The following is a 14739-nucleotide window of genomic DNA, read 5'->3' as shown; positions in this document are numbered from 1 at the left end:
ATGTTTGAAGGTCGTTCCTAAACTTGTGATGTAGCAATTTGCATATGTTCTTCAAAAGCTGTGAGCTTTTAGTGTTTATGACATTAAACTGTCAGAAAACATAGTATTTTATGAATCTGTATCCAAAATATGAATATATATCTCTGCTTTTTTTCTACCTGGTTTCCAAATATTAAGTTTTGGTTAATATTAAAAATGAGGCTATATAATACCGGTCCTCCTTCCTTGAATATTAGATATAGACATAGACATGGTTTTCATATCTGCAGAGTAACAGATGTCCAACTACAGAAGTAAAGTCTGGGTGGGGGATGGGGTCAATGTCCTCAATTATTACACTTAAGAGTGAATTTCATCCAAAGTACGGATCAATATTTGAAACCTTGTAATGAAGCAACACATCTCATTAATTAGTAAGACTAGTCATATTTGATTCTAAAAGTTTTCCATCTTTCACAATACCAGAAATACATTTTTGATTGATTCATCAATTAATAGTACCACAGTTATGGTACAGCAAAATGTAGCCAATTGATCTAGTAGAGAAATATACTGTATTTTTCAGTGTATAAGATGCACTTCTCCTACCCAAAAGTGGACGGAAATGTCTGTGTGTCTTATATAGCGAATGTTGCTGAAGCCCCACCCACCTGCCAGCCCCCACCCTTCGGCCTCTGCCTCCCAGCCATTTGCCTCCTTGCAGCAAACAGCCTGGTCAGTTTCAGCACAGCCTGATTTAGCACCAGCAGCTGATTGGCAGCTGGATCTGCCTTCTGGAATACTACCTATCAGCTGTTCCAGACTACGGGGATCACCACTGTCTCCGCCCATCACCGTCTCCACACGCCCCATTTTTGACCTCCGCGTGCCCAGTTTCAGCCCACTGGAGGATTGTTTGTGCATACTAAGCCATAGACATATCAGGAACATGTACCTGTGAATATGCACACACACATTGAATATAGTTGTTTTACTGTAATCTGTACTTTTACATATGTATTTTAATTATATTTTGCCTTGTACCTTTTATGCTTTTGTGTTAGTGTCTTAAATTTCCCTAGTTCTGCATTCTTCAGTGAACCGGTACAGGCAAACAAGTCCATAAAAGAAGCAATGAATGATATATATTTGGAACAACCATTTTTCAAGTATTACAAAATCTAATACTAACATCAATGATACCTCTTCAGCTTTCAATGTTTAAAAACTTTAACCAATTCACAAAGACAGAGTGCTCGCTAGGAAAGCTCCAGAGTTTTGCCTTATAAAAATATTTATATGCTCCCTGTCACCAGAAAATTACATTGAAGAATCCCCAAAGAGGATGATGCCGGCCATTAACTTGTTGTTTGTTGCTGAGATTCCCAAGATAAAGGAGAAAGGGCGTAAGATTTGAAAGAAACTAACAAAAATCTGGGGCAGGTGGCAATTTGTTGAGAGTGATAGTTGGAACTCGCAGATGTCTGCATTTCATGGAGCAGGGCACAGAATAGGAAAAGAGAGCATCTTTTTCTACAGGAAAAAAAAGTTAGAATCCTTCTAGCTACGGCACCAGAATGATACCTTCATAGAACACTTTGGTTTCACTACAAGGAGAGGACCACTATAGGGCAGCAAAGAATTAGGGTCTTTCTGCTGTCTGTGTAGTATTGGGCATCTGGATTTTTGCAACGTATCTGGTATCACTGGGACTGGGGTCTTCCCCAGGGCCATTGTCTTTTTGGTGGCAGGAGAATCTGGTTATATCAAGCCAGGCTTTATTTGCCACTTAAATAGCATGGTGCTGCTCTATTTGATTAGAGAACTAGGGGGAAAAGAGGCCTTCCCCTTGCCAAACCTTAAGAGAAATAGCCAATTCTTTCCCTGAAATGTTGCACGGAGCTGCTTTGTGCAGCTGGAGATCTGGTGGAAAAAGAACCATCTCTCCACATTTCTCCTGTTAGGATGACAAGGTGGCAAGGAAGCTGACTGTTTCACCATGCCAGTCCAGAGGTAGGTTCCGACAGATATTACTGCTGGGACATACCGCGTGCCTGCTTTATGTGCATGTGCTGTGCGCACAACTAAAATTGCTCTGTGCATGCACAGAAGCAAAAAACCAAGATGGCGGTGCCTACAGCACCACTGGGAAACTCAGGGGCGTGGAAGGCCTGGGTCTCTGCCAGTTCCAGTGACCCAGGCCACCAAGCTACTACCAGTTCGGCTGAATGGGTCCAAACCGGTGGGAACCCACCACTGTCCCAGTTTCTGAATCTGCAGAAATGAACCATGTAATTGAGTATCTGGCAGACAAAAAAAATCAACTGGCAATTGTCAGCCAGACCCCTCCCTTCAAATCTTACCAGGTCCTGCGAAGAAGAGGAATAAGTTGAATTAGGATCTTACTTCATCTTATAACCTTATGGCCAGAATGGAATTCAGGTTATTGTGTTATAGTTGTGAAATAAGATTGACAAACCCAGAGAATCCTGCCCTTTTACGGATCATTATTCCCTCCATTAATGCAACAGTACAAGATAGTAGGAGTTCCTTTCTGAGTTTCCTACATCATTAGATGAAAGATATATTAGTATTAATCCATTCTATATTTCCCCTATTGTTGCCAAGAAAACTACAGAAACCCAGACATGACCATGAAGTCACCAAGAGTCAAGTTCAGCCTGATATGATCTTGACATTTCACAGTAATTGTGGGTGAATTCATGTTTGAAAGATATTCATGGTGGACATGTCACACGCAACAACAGGAAAGGTCTTGGTCCAAATAATAGATAGGACTGCCTCACTGCAACCAAGCAATTCTAAAGTGTTTCCCCAAGACTTCAGACTCTCCTTTATCTAACACAAATCCATTCTTCTCTCTCTCTTCTTCACACACATTCATATTCATTATTCACAGTTTCACTCCCTCTCTGCTCCTCAAAGCAATTTAGATTTTAGAGAACTTCCATTGCTCCCAACAGAGGTTCATGGCAATGCAGACAATTTGGAAGGAGATACCAATACTCCAGAAAATAAGCCCGGTCAAAGAATTCTCTTTGTGTTACAACTAAGCCTTTTAAAAGGCAAAATGCAGCAGTGGAAGATTTCTTTTGATGAGTTTTTAAAGGAGGAGAAAAGATTATCCTTCCTGAATAGTAAAATCTATTCCTAAACTGCACACATTAAAATCAGGCTTTTAAAAATCTACATGCGTAGGAAGAATAGCTCTTTTTTTCTATAGCTGCTAGTGAAAGCTGTGGGGGCTCCATTTTTGTTTTTGAGAAGAGAATGGACAACAATTTATCGAGAATGCTATAGTGCAGTATTTCTCAACCTTGGCAACTTGAAGATGTCCGGACTTCAACTCCCAGAATTCCCCAGCCAACGGATGCTGGCTGGGGAATTCTGGGAGTTGGAAGTCCAGACATCTTCAAGTTGCCAAGGTTGAGAAACACTGGTATAGTGTCTCCTGCTTGAACAGAGGATTGGACTAGAAGTCTTCCAAGGTCACTTCCAAATCTGTTATACCAGGGGTGTCAAACTGTTGACCCGCGGGGCAGATGCGTCACGCATAGGCTGCGCCCACCCCAGCTTGGCGAATGGGAAAAACATCATGAAATGTCATGTGACAGCACGAGTTTGACACCCATGTGTTATACTGTTATTATAAGAGTTGGGGACAGGGGTCTCATGGAAAGAGGATATGAGAAAAAGCTTGCAGTATCTGGGAAGCCTAAAGGCTAGAGACTCACCATTTCTGATAAATACAAATATCGACAAATAAATTTCAAAAAATGTTTTTCAAAAAATGTTCTAGGTTCTTTGATTTTTTGAGTGATACTTTGATTGGTTCTATGAAAATACCTTTCTAACAACATTAGTAGCTTCCATAAAGAAAGAGAACTCTTTCATACAACAGGATTTTTAAAAATTTGAATATTTCCAATATGATGTCATGAGTATATTTCTAAAAGTATCCAGTGACATTTAGTTGTGTTTAACAACAAGGCAAATAAAATCAGAGAAAGCTTCACAGTCAACTTGACTCCTACGTATTCATTAAGGCTCCAGTTTTCTTCAAATATTGACTGATTGAAGCTTCCCCTTTTCTGGTGAGTGATCACAGCAATATGAGAGCTTAGGATACAAATCAAAGAATATAAATCATATTTATCAATTTATATTGATATCTGAGTAACAGAAATAAAATTAGATGCATAAAAGGCATGTCAAATTTAGCTTTGATTCATTTTAAAAATAGTAAATGTGGGGATTATATCTGAAGAAAAATAGGAGAAAGTAAAATACCCCTAATCTAGTGATTTCTGTTAGATTTTCATAGGCAAAGAAGAGTAAACCTTTCTACAGAAGTACAGTACACATATTTAATACAGCATATTACCTTAAACCAATTGTCCAGCAGCTTTCAATAATTGGGCAGAAATCTGAATGACAAGTTATCGTTCCTGAAATTTCTTGAACCAAATAATCTTAAAGGAGGAGGCAGGAGCCTGTCTTCTTGGATATGCTCTGAATATTAATACGGCAAATACAGACACTACCACAAGTATTGGTATGTCTCCATTAAAAGAAAAATAGTGACTACTATGTTATCTGTCTTTCAAATGTGGGGTCTTTGTGGACATTTACTTGTATCAGTTTCAACTTAATTCCCAGCAAATTCTTTGGAGAAAAGAGGACGAATACCAATAGGACGTTTGGCCACATCTGTAAGATTAATCAGACTTTTAGTTAAGTTTAGGGGTGGGTTGCTACAGGTTTGCCTGGGTTCAGGAGAACCCATAGCTAACATTATGGCTGGTTTGGAGAACCTCAAAATTCCACCATTGGCTGGCCCCTCCCACCCCACCCATCCCAGGAGTCTTCACACAGCCCATTTTGGATGTGAGGTAAGTGCAGGGCCCATGCGGAGGCTCGGGGAAAGGAAAAAAACAGGTCCTTTGGAAGTTCCAGAAGGCTGGAAACAGGTCAGTTTCTGGCTTCCGGAGGCCCTCCAAAGCCCGGGAGGCAGTTTTTGCCCTCCCAGAGGCTCAAGGAAAGCCTCCGGAGCTTGGGGGAGGCAAAAATGGTCTCCCTGCCATGGTGCAGGAGGCTGACTGGGCCACGCCCACCATGGCCACACCCACCCAGCAACCGGGCAGAGAACCCGTTGCTGAAATTTTTGAAGCCCACCCCTGGTTTAGTTAGTTCTGTGTGGTTCCACAACATTTTGAAAGTGACACTTTTAAATTGTTAGACTGGATCTCAGTGTAACGGGAGATTTCTTTTGGTGAATTCATTATTAACCCTTCCTGAATATTAAAACCTCTTTCTAAACATTGCAATCAGACTTCCCAATCTTTAGTCTGGTATTCAGGGCACTATTTAGATCCCAGATCAAAAAACGACAAACTGGTATGCTACACTGTTAAATTTTTGCTATTTTACTAAGTGTGCCCAGATGATGACAATTTGCTAGTCTTCCACATTCTGATTTTTTTTCTTTGCTGTTTTCCAAAGTTTTAGCCCTTACCTCTTCAAATCACTCCAGCATCCCCAATTCCTGAACAACCATCTATTTCCACTGCAAGAAAATACACCAGATCTCAACTCCAACATACCTTTGAGTAATGCTTCTGTCAATTTTATTGCTTCTTGACCTCTCTGGGTAGATATTAAACAAAGTGCTTAGCTGTTCTTCAATCATCATTATTATTAAATTGCTCTATAATAAGCCAATTTCTTTCTTTTCCAGATATTTTCTGTGTAATTCGATTCAAGACTTGAATCTGTCCATGCTCCTTATGACTTAGAATCTGCCAGTTGCAAGCCAACATGAAACAATATAGCATGGGCTTTATGACACGCATATTGTTGCCGGGTGCAAAGTAACAGAGCAAAGAAAAATTACAACACAGAGAACTGAACACAGCTAAAGTGTAGTAGAGCATAATGAAGTACAACTAAAGTGGCATTGGTTTTTACTTGGATAGCCCTAGAAGTGGATTAACCTACAAACAGGCATTGATATCTAATTATTTGAATATCTGCAATTAGGTGCTTTGGGGGGAGGGGTTTAAGCTAAAGCTTTCTGAACACATAGGGCTTGCACCAGAAGATTTTTGACTTTGGAAAATATAAACCATTCCTAAGATTTTCTCCACAAAGAAGGGAGATTGATATCTTAGTGTGCCTCATACTTTTAAAAGCATTTTATCACATAAGCAAAAGATCATTACGTTAATATTATTACGACCATAGTTACTAGTAACTATGGATACCAAATGTTTTCTATTGCCTGTAAGCATACTGTAAATTAGCCTCTTCAATTTAGCTCATCCTAATGTAATTTGTAAATCATACAACCAAGAGTCAAATTACCATAACCATGAGGGGGGGGGGGACCATTGCATATAGACAGCTCTCCATCTTAAAAGCATTTATCTAAGTCTGTTTCAAGTGAATATTGTAATATACGAATTTGACCAAAGATGTATCTTTTGAACGGTTCCCATTATCTCAAAGTTATTGAAGATAAAAATTAGTCTCTATACTGAACTAAATAAAATAGCACAAGGCATAATATAGAAGGGAGGATCTACTGTATAAACTAGTTAAGTAGTTTTCTTCTGCATTAGTTGTAGGAATTTCTTCAACCCATACATTCCACAAACAGTTTTGAGTATTGCTGTACTAAGATTTCTGGTATTGCTATATGTAGGAATGTGGAAAAAGCAGGGAAGTCTTGTCACTAAGCAAAATATATTGCTAATGTAGAAAAGGATTCTCCTTTGAAAAATGAATGGGAAAACATGAGTATAAGCCTGAATACAATTATGTCAATTTCTGTTTTCAACCTCTTCCAGGAAAGCAAATAAAGTTATTATTCATAATCATACATGTATGTGTCAATTATATCAATACTTCCAATGTCAAAAAAGTCTATTAAAGATAACCAATACATTTGAATCAGCGCCCTTCCTGACATATGGATCATGGTTCTTCTGGCATCATTCTTATTATGCCAGAAGAACATCACACTCTATTTGCAAAAAGCAAAACAACACCACAGTTATTGGAGACCTGCTGTTGAGAGGAAGCAGGATTAGTAAAAAACCTTTCCCAAACTAGTGTCTTCTAGAGGTGAGATACAACCCATTCAGAGCATTAAGTTGAAAAACTTGGAATATTGTGTAAAGGTTGCCAAAGTTCACTTATCTCTTAGAATAATAAACACAATTTATGGCTGAAATATTCTAAGAATTGAAGTCCAAAAGTCTTAAAGTTGCCAAGTTTGGAGACCCATGCTCCAAAGGAAGGAGTTCAACAATAACTGATATTTATATCACATGGATATTGCAGAACAAAGGTTCTTAAATTAACTCAATTACCCCTTTCCTAGTTTTGAAAAAATGTTGTTACACTCACACCCAAAAACCAGACTCTTATTGTTTGGCAATCTCCAAGTGGATTATCCACTCACCAATTTAAGAACCATTAGTATAAAAACAAGAGTCTTATTGTTCGGCAATCTCCAAGTGGATTATCCACTCACCAATTTAAGAACCATTAGTATAAAAACAAATGGATGGATGTTAGTGGGGGGAAAGGAGATCTAGTACTGCTGGATGAAAATTTAAAATTCTAGATGCATTTGAATCATGACCAGGAAAAATAAACACAAAACTATAATTCAGTATTTATAGGAATTTATTTCATATTTGGTAGAGTGCACTGCATTCTGAAATCTGAAAAATTACCAAATTATTTATATCCACCAGTCTATAAAATGGATCTTTCCATCTGAAGAACAGTTAGAATCCTGTAAGATTCCAAATATAATCAGGCAATGATATTACAGATTTGGTTTTGGCATTTGTAATGTAGATCACTTTCTTCTTGCCCAGAATAGAAAAATAAACTGTCGCAAGCGTCACATCAGTTATAATCTGATACATACAGACATAGAGACTTAAAGATGTATTCATGGATTGGTTCCCACACATCACCAGACATGTGGAAAAAAGACATTCACTCTAGAACAGCAGTGTCAAACTCGCGTCATCACGGTGGCATCATGTGACGTATCAGGATTTTTTCCCCCTTTGCTAAACTTCGGCCCACAGGCTGCGAGTTTGACAGCCCTGCTCTAGAACAATTACATTCTTCGCCTTCTCTACATTGAAGTAATATAACAAAAGTCAGCTAACTACAAATAGTCTCTGAGCTTCAGATGAACAGAAGACACTACAATCTATATTTAAATTTTGATATTGGCTTGCTATTCTGTTTTTCTGATGTAAAAGAAGTATTTCTTTGAGCAAATTTTGGAGATGTCTTCCCAGATACTGTCTGTTTTCATACATGTATGCCAGTGATTTCAAACATTTTGGTGTTAGGGTTCTTTACATTCTTAAAAATGATTAAAAACTCCTCAGAGCTTTGCTTCATGTAGGTTTTATCTATTGATATTTACTATACCAGTTTAGAAATTAAAACTGAGCCATTCTAAAATATTTATTTAACTTCGCAGACTTCCTGTAAGGGCCTCAAGACCCTAGGAATCCTCAGACCACATTTTGTGAACCATAGAGGTGTATCCTTTTTTTTCAAGGGTATTACTGATTCTTGTTTGAATTATTGTGCTACCCAATCTCACCTATGTAGCAAATTGTACAAATAGATGGTTCTGTCTAGTAAAAAGAGTTTTAACCATGAAAGTATGCTCACTTTACGAATTTTATTTGAAAAACTAACAGTAAAAGACACCTGGCTATGTCATATAAATGGGAATTTCGAAAAAGTTAATGTAGGTTTTATCTTTGCATTAAAATCTAGTATAGCCATCCATAATCTTGTATCTTCCAAAACCGCTGGGCCTATTATTCTAGGATTCCCAGCTATGCAATGGTCTATTATGTAAATCTATGCTTCAATAAGTTATATGAATGACTGAAGGATAAACTCAAAATAAAAATAAATTAGAACTTCTGATACACTTGCAACATTTGGAAAGTATTATTATAACAGTTTGCCAAAAAGACAAAGTAAGAAATAATGTCATTCTAGAGTTGCTACATAAGATATGTATATGCGGCATGCTGTTGTTTCTTTACTGCCATTTCCAGAACTCAGGGTTCTTTAAATATTAATATAACTCTATAAATATATACAACTAAAGATGAGATCATAGAAAACATTAAACTATGGAATTTACTAATCTTATTCATCAAATTTTAATAACACTTTGAATTGGTAGGATCAGCAGGATGTTTCTTGTCTAGAAATATGAATGTATCCAAATAGTTCTTCAACTTACTCAAATAGAAGTCACTTCACATTTGTTATAATAGTGACCTATATTACACGAAATTAGCAAATAAATTGTTAAATGGAGAACAGGCTAACTATTTTGTAACTAATCCTTTCCAAACTTTATCCTCTGATAAGGAATTAGATCCTCTGTAACTTTAGATGTTTCAAAAAGCTTTAATGTTTAAAACATTTCTATGCTACTGTAACAATGAGTTAGAAACAATTCTTGTCCTCAAAGTTAAAAATCACAGCAAACCAATGACTTTTCTTTACTAATAGGGAAAAAGAAACCTTCAGCCCCATTCAGCAGGTATTAAATCTTCAGAAAAACGTAAAGTATAACCAATTTATTTACCTATTTATGAAATTTCTATACTGCTTATCTAAGTGACTCTGGGTGGTTTACAAGAGCAATTTAGATAAGTATTGTTTAAGATATTGTTTCCTTGCTTCAAATTATTTTCAGTTTTACCATCACTAAAATGCAAGTAGAATTTATTTTTTTAAAACACATCTAATTTGTTATATATTGTTTAAGCTATTGTTTATTTTTTCTTAAATTATTTCTAATTTTGCAGCATTACAAATATCAATAGAATTTATTTTTGCTTAAATACATCACATGTTCCTTTCTTTTTTTTTTGAATAGTAAAAAGGTGGCAAAATATAGGCTAGGCCTTGTTACCACTTATGGGATAGAGTTGGTAAACCAATTATATTCTGTAAGTATACAAAATTGATCCTTATCAAGCTGAAAGGAAATATATATATAATATTTTCTTGAATTACAAAATGGGTTAAAAATATGATTATCCAGTCTGCTGATGACATGAAAAGAGGAGAGAGCATCAAACAAGACAATATCAATGTTTAGGACAATTTTAATAGGCTGGTAAAAAGCAGAAATATGAATTTAAAAAGGGAATATGCAGCATATTACTTTTGGACAGGAAACATCTAAGCATGAATAAAGGATAGGAAAACCATAATGAGTATTAGGAGATGCAAAAATGATCTGAGTACTTTGGCGGATCACAAGCTGTACTTGAGCCAACGGTATAATACAGCTGTAAAAAAAGAAAATGCAGTCTTAGGCTGCATAAAAGTATAATGCCATGACCCAAATAATTAATCATTCCTCTCTATTCTAGACAATCAGACCATAACTAGATTATTGTGTTCAGTTCTGGGCACCACATCTTAGGAAGAATATTGACAAACTGGAGCATATCCAAAAGAGAGAAGAAATAAGATGACAAGGAAGCTGGGACGAAAAAGTGATGAAGTTTGAGAAGTTGGGTACAGAAGAAAAGACTGTGAGGAGACATGATATCTGGCTTCAGATATTTGAAGGGCAGTCAGTCTGTTTAATTGAAAAGAATTCACTTGCCCCCAAGCAGGCTGTTCTATTATTGAATAGTGCTTACTGCTAGTACATCCTTCCTGATATATACTGCAAACCTACTTTCTTATCATTTAACCCTATATTTTCTTATTTTGTCTTCTAAAACTACTCTGAGCACTATAAATAATTTTATCTTAGATTTTATTACCAACATATATTATAGTTCTCCATGATTTTATAGAACATATTGTCACGTGATACTTTACTTTTCTTTCAGTCTTCCTCACCATTCTCGCTTCATTATTTTTACACGCTGGGTAGCATATATTATAGATCAGGGGTGTCAACTCAAGACCCGTGGGCCGGACCCAGCTCGTGAGGTGCTTAGATCTGGGCCACCCTAGAAACAGCGAAGGACCGGCCCATGGTGCCACTCTCAGCAAAGTTGGAGCTCGAGAGCGCCACGTGTTTCACTGGCAGAGGGTTGTAGGAGGCCATCGCAGCTGAAAATGGAGCTCGGGAGCCCATTTTCACTAGCAGAGCACTCGGGCCACCCCAGGTGCCCCGGACACAAGTGATGTCAAACTGGCCATGCCCATCATGGCCACCCGAAGTCAAACACAACCCTGATGTGGCTCTCAATGAAATCAAGTTTGACACCCCTGTAATAGTTCGATCACACTCTGACTGGAATTCCTCCTAACTTTTATAATTGTTCTTTATAAGAAATTCACATAAACCACATACTTATTCTAAAATTTGAATGAAGTTACCATACGAAAGGTGCACTATTATTTAATGCTTGCTCTTTCACTTTTTCTTCTCACTAAGTCAAATACTATTGCTTTTGTGGTTTTTCCACACTTGAGTAAAAATATAGTCTTTGGAAAATTAAGTTTTGAAGACAATAGAATTCAATATGCTTCATTTTTACAATAACATTATTGAAGTTTCAATTGAAAACAAATAATATTCATGATTAGTAACATGAATGTGTGAATGAAGCCATCTGGTTTCCAGCTTTACACCTTTATTTGATTAGACTTTAATCTGAAAAGCCCTAGGACAGTGATGGCAAACATTTTTTGGTTACCATGCCAAAAGTGGGGGGGAGCACAGGGGGGTTGTGCGCTGGCGTGCCACACCCATAATGCTATGTGTGTGCAACCCCAAGCATGTGTGCATGTGCGCAATCAGCTACCACCCGCTTTTGCCGTGGTTTTTTCACCTTCCCCAGGTTCCAGAGGATTTCTAGGAGCCTTTGAAGCCTCCGGAGGGCAAAAACGGACCTACGGGGAAACTGGAAGTTCAGAAATGGTGACTTCCAGTTTCCCCGTAGGGCCTATTTTTGACCCCCAGAGCCTTCAGGGGCCTTCAGGCGGCTTCCCTGAAGGTTCCGGAGGGCAAAAAACCAGACCTATGAGCAAACCGGAAGTCAGTTCCCAAACTTCCGGTTTGCCCATAGGGCTGTTTTTTCACTCTTTGGAGGCTTCAGGGAAGCCTCTGGGGGCCAAAAAACAGACTCAAAAGAAGGCCGGTCAGCTGGCCAGCACGCAAATGCATGCTGGCTAGCTGACAGGGCATCGCCTTGTATGCCCTGACAAATGGCTCCATGTGCCACCTGTGGCACACGTGCCATAGGTTCGCCATCACAGCCCTAGGAGCACAAAATGTTCAAAATTACTCTGTTAACATGCATGAAAAATATTTTGTCAAACCATAAGTATTCAACAGCTGTTACTGCTAAGTCATGGAGATCTTGAGATGGTATTTGCAAAACATTTCTTTACCTTTCAGAAGATGAGGCTGGAAGCTCAGCCTCTTCCTAGATAATTAGTGCTAGGCTGTTCATTTATCTGAAGGGGTGGGGACATCATCTTATTATTCTTGCATCTTGTCTTAAATGATTATCTCCCTGTTCCTAACAACTATTGGAAGAACTACAACAATATGTTTGCACAGGTTGAGTTTTCAGTTGTCTGGCGTATAAAACAATAAATTTAATGTATTTTTAAAACATGCAGATTTTCACTTCCTATTAGACAAGTACAGATGGTGCACCTTTCAGTGTTACCGCCCACTCATGTAAAGAAAGGGGCAACATCAAATGGGGAAGAATAACTGAACCATTTTCAGCTCCTTTTCCTTTCTTCCCACGCTGTTTAGTGGGGGAGAATGGAAGGAAGGATCTCCAGCAGCAGCACTGGAGAAAATTGTAAAGAAACCAGCCCAGGATATTCAACCAAGTCTGAATTGCTGTGCAATCAGACAAGTTCTCCAATGCCAGCAAATGCAAACAAGATATCAGTGAGCCATCCCCTTTTGGACAGTGATGCTCATAAGACCATTACAGCCTTCCCTACAGCCTTTCCTCCAACGTGCATCTCTTTTAAGCCAAAGACAGAGAGTCTATCCCTCCGACCAGCTTAGTCTGAAAGGTCTACTCAGTTGCCCTACAATTGCATCCTCCTCTTCCCTCCACAAACAGCTGCACACCCACCTCATCTTGTCTTTTTCTTTCCTTCCCCACCTTCTGACCTTTAATTGGATTAAAACTGCACATCCCTCCCCCCCACCTCCATATTACCGCCTTTGGCTCTGTTCTTTGGGAAACCCTGGAAATCCTAGCCTCAACATATCCGGCGCCCGGTTGGAGACGGCTATTCCAAGCAAAACTAGAATTCGCGCCACCCCGCTTCCACTGCTGTCTAGGAATGTGCAGGCATCGTCTTCTGTGGAACGGCGCGCTCTACGTCTCGGCCAGGACTCCCCCGCCCACGCTCCCCTGCACTCTTCGAGGCGAGTGTGCCCCAACCTGCATTGCCCCAAATGGGGCACTCTTCTTGCACCAGCGGCCTCTTTTTCTCTCCCCCCTCCCCACTGCACGGGGAACACGGGGATCGGTCAGCGCACTGTTTTGTCTAGGCATCTGCTCTGCGTAAAAACACCCTCCGCCACAGCAGACCCAAGACTGGCCAGCGACACCGAGCCCAATTATCACGGCACCCCCAGACAGCCTCCCGCCCTGCATCCCGGGAGCTTGCTCAGCTCCGGGTTTTGCTCCCTCCCCAAAAGAGAACGGGGCTTGGGGGGGGGTTCTTCCATAGGCGCCTACCCTGGATTCCCCCCCCCCCATTTCCTTGTTCGCATGCCCCACAAAGCCCCCTCGCCTCCTTACCGTCCCAGCTCTGACTCGAGGTCGTAATAATCCGTGAGGGAGTCCCTATTGGAGCCGTCGATCCAGAAATCCGGGCTGGCGGGGCCAGGGGTGGCGACACCTCCGACTCGGCCCGGGGTAGGGGCAGGGAGAGGGGCAGAGGCAGATGCAAGAGTGCCAGTGGCGCTGGGGGTGGCGGAGGCAGAGGAAGGCGACGAAGACGAGGAAGAGGGCATGGTGACTTTGAGCATGCTGCGGTGGAGGTTCAAGCGGCGGTATTGGGGTCCGCCGGGACTCGCCGGCTGTTCAGAAGCTGCGAGGAAACGAGAGGACAAAGCGGCTAGCGGCGGCTTCTCCCCTCCCACCCCCGCCTCCGGCTCTTGAGCTGACGAGAGAAGCGGGAGGGGGAGGAAACTCTCGCGGGCTGCCTGAGGAAGCCGACCTAACAGCCAAACTTCTAGCCGGGCGCAGCGGCAGAAGCAGCCGGCGAGCAAACCTCTCGGGCTGCAGGGGAGGGCGCGCTCTCGGTCGGATGCGCGCGCCCGGGTACGCGCTTCCTTGTCTCTTCCCAAACGCGCCCTGCGCACACAGGCGCGTCCTGTACAGGGTGGAATGGGATGGGGGGCGAGCCGAGGAGTCACCCACTGAGGGAAGGCCCGGAGAAATCACCCCCAAAGCCAGCAATGGTCGCGATGAAGACAAGCCCAGAGAGCAGAAAGACTCCAGAAAGCACCTGGCGAGGGCAAGTTCCTATCGGAGACGGGAGGGAGTTTTGCTCCCGGACAACCGTGTGCCAATTGATTGAACTTTGAGATACCAAATTAATGGCAGGATTTTGACTGCTTCTTTCTTGGCGAAGTACCTGCCTTTTCTCCCTCCCTATCACTCTCGCTGTCGGGGGTGGGGTGGTAGTAAGACACAGCTCCATGACAAGGAACCC

The 14739-nt window shown here is 40.6% G+C and overlaps 1 protein-coding gene across 2 annotated transcripts in view; it reads right to left on the bottom strand.

Moving 5' to 3' along the window:
- CAMK4 (calcium/calmodulin dependent protein kinase IV) overlaps nucleotides 1-14184 on the bottom strand; it is a 66993-nt gene extending 52809 nt beyond the window's left edge. Inside the window, exon 1 of one of the 2 annotated variants that reach the window (XM_087715799.1) lies at nucleotides 13821-14184. In XM_087715799.1, coding sequence (XP_087571925.1) covers nucleotides 13821-14050 — 230 coding nt within the window. In that variant the 5' untranslated portion in view covers nucleotides 14051-14184. The remainder of the gene's footprint in view (nucleotides 1-13820) is intronic. The other variant, XM_087715800.1, reaches the window with a different exon arrangement.
- Between the last annotated feature and the right edge of the window lie 555 nt (nucleotides 14185-14739).

Source organism: Thamnophis sirtalis, unplaced genomic scaffold (genome assembly GCF_051295495.1).
Source record: "Thamnophis sirtalis isolate CommonGarterSnake01/CBP01778 unplaced genomic scaffold, rThaSir2_p1.2 scaffold_5, whole genome shotgun sequence".
In the NCBI taxonomy this organism is placed as follows: Eukaryota; Metazoa; Chordata; class Lepidosauria; order Squamata; family Natricidae; genus Thamnophis; species Thamnophis sirtalis.
Note: the sequence above shows the minus strand (reverse complement) of the source record. Positions and strands in the feature narration are given on the sequence as shown.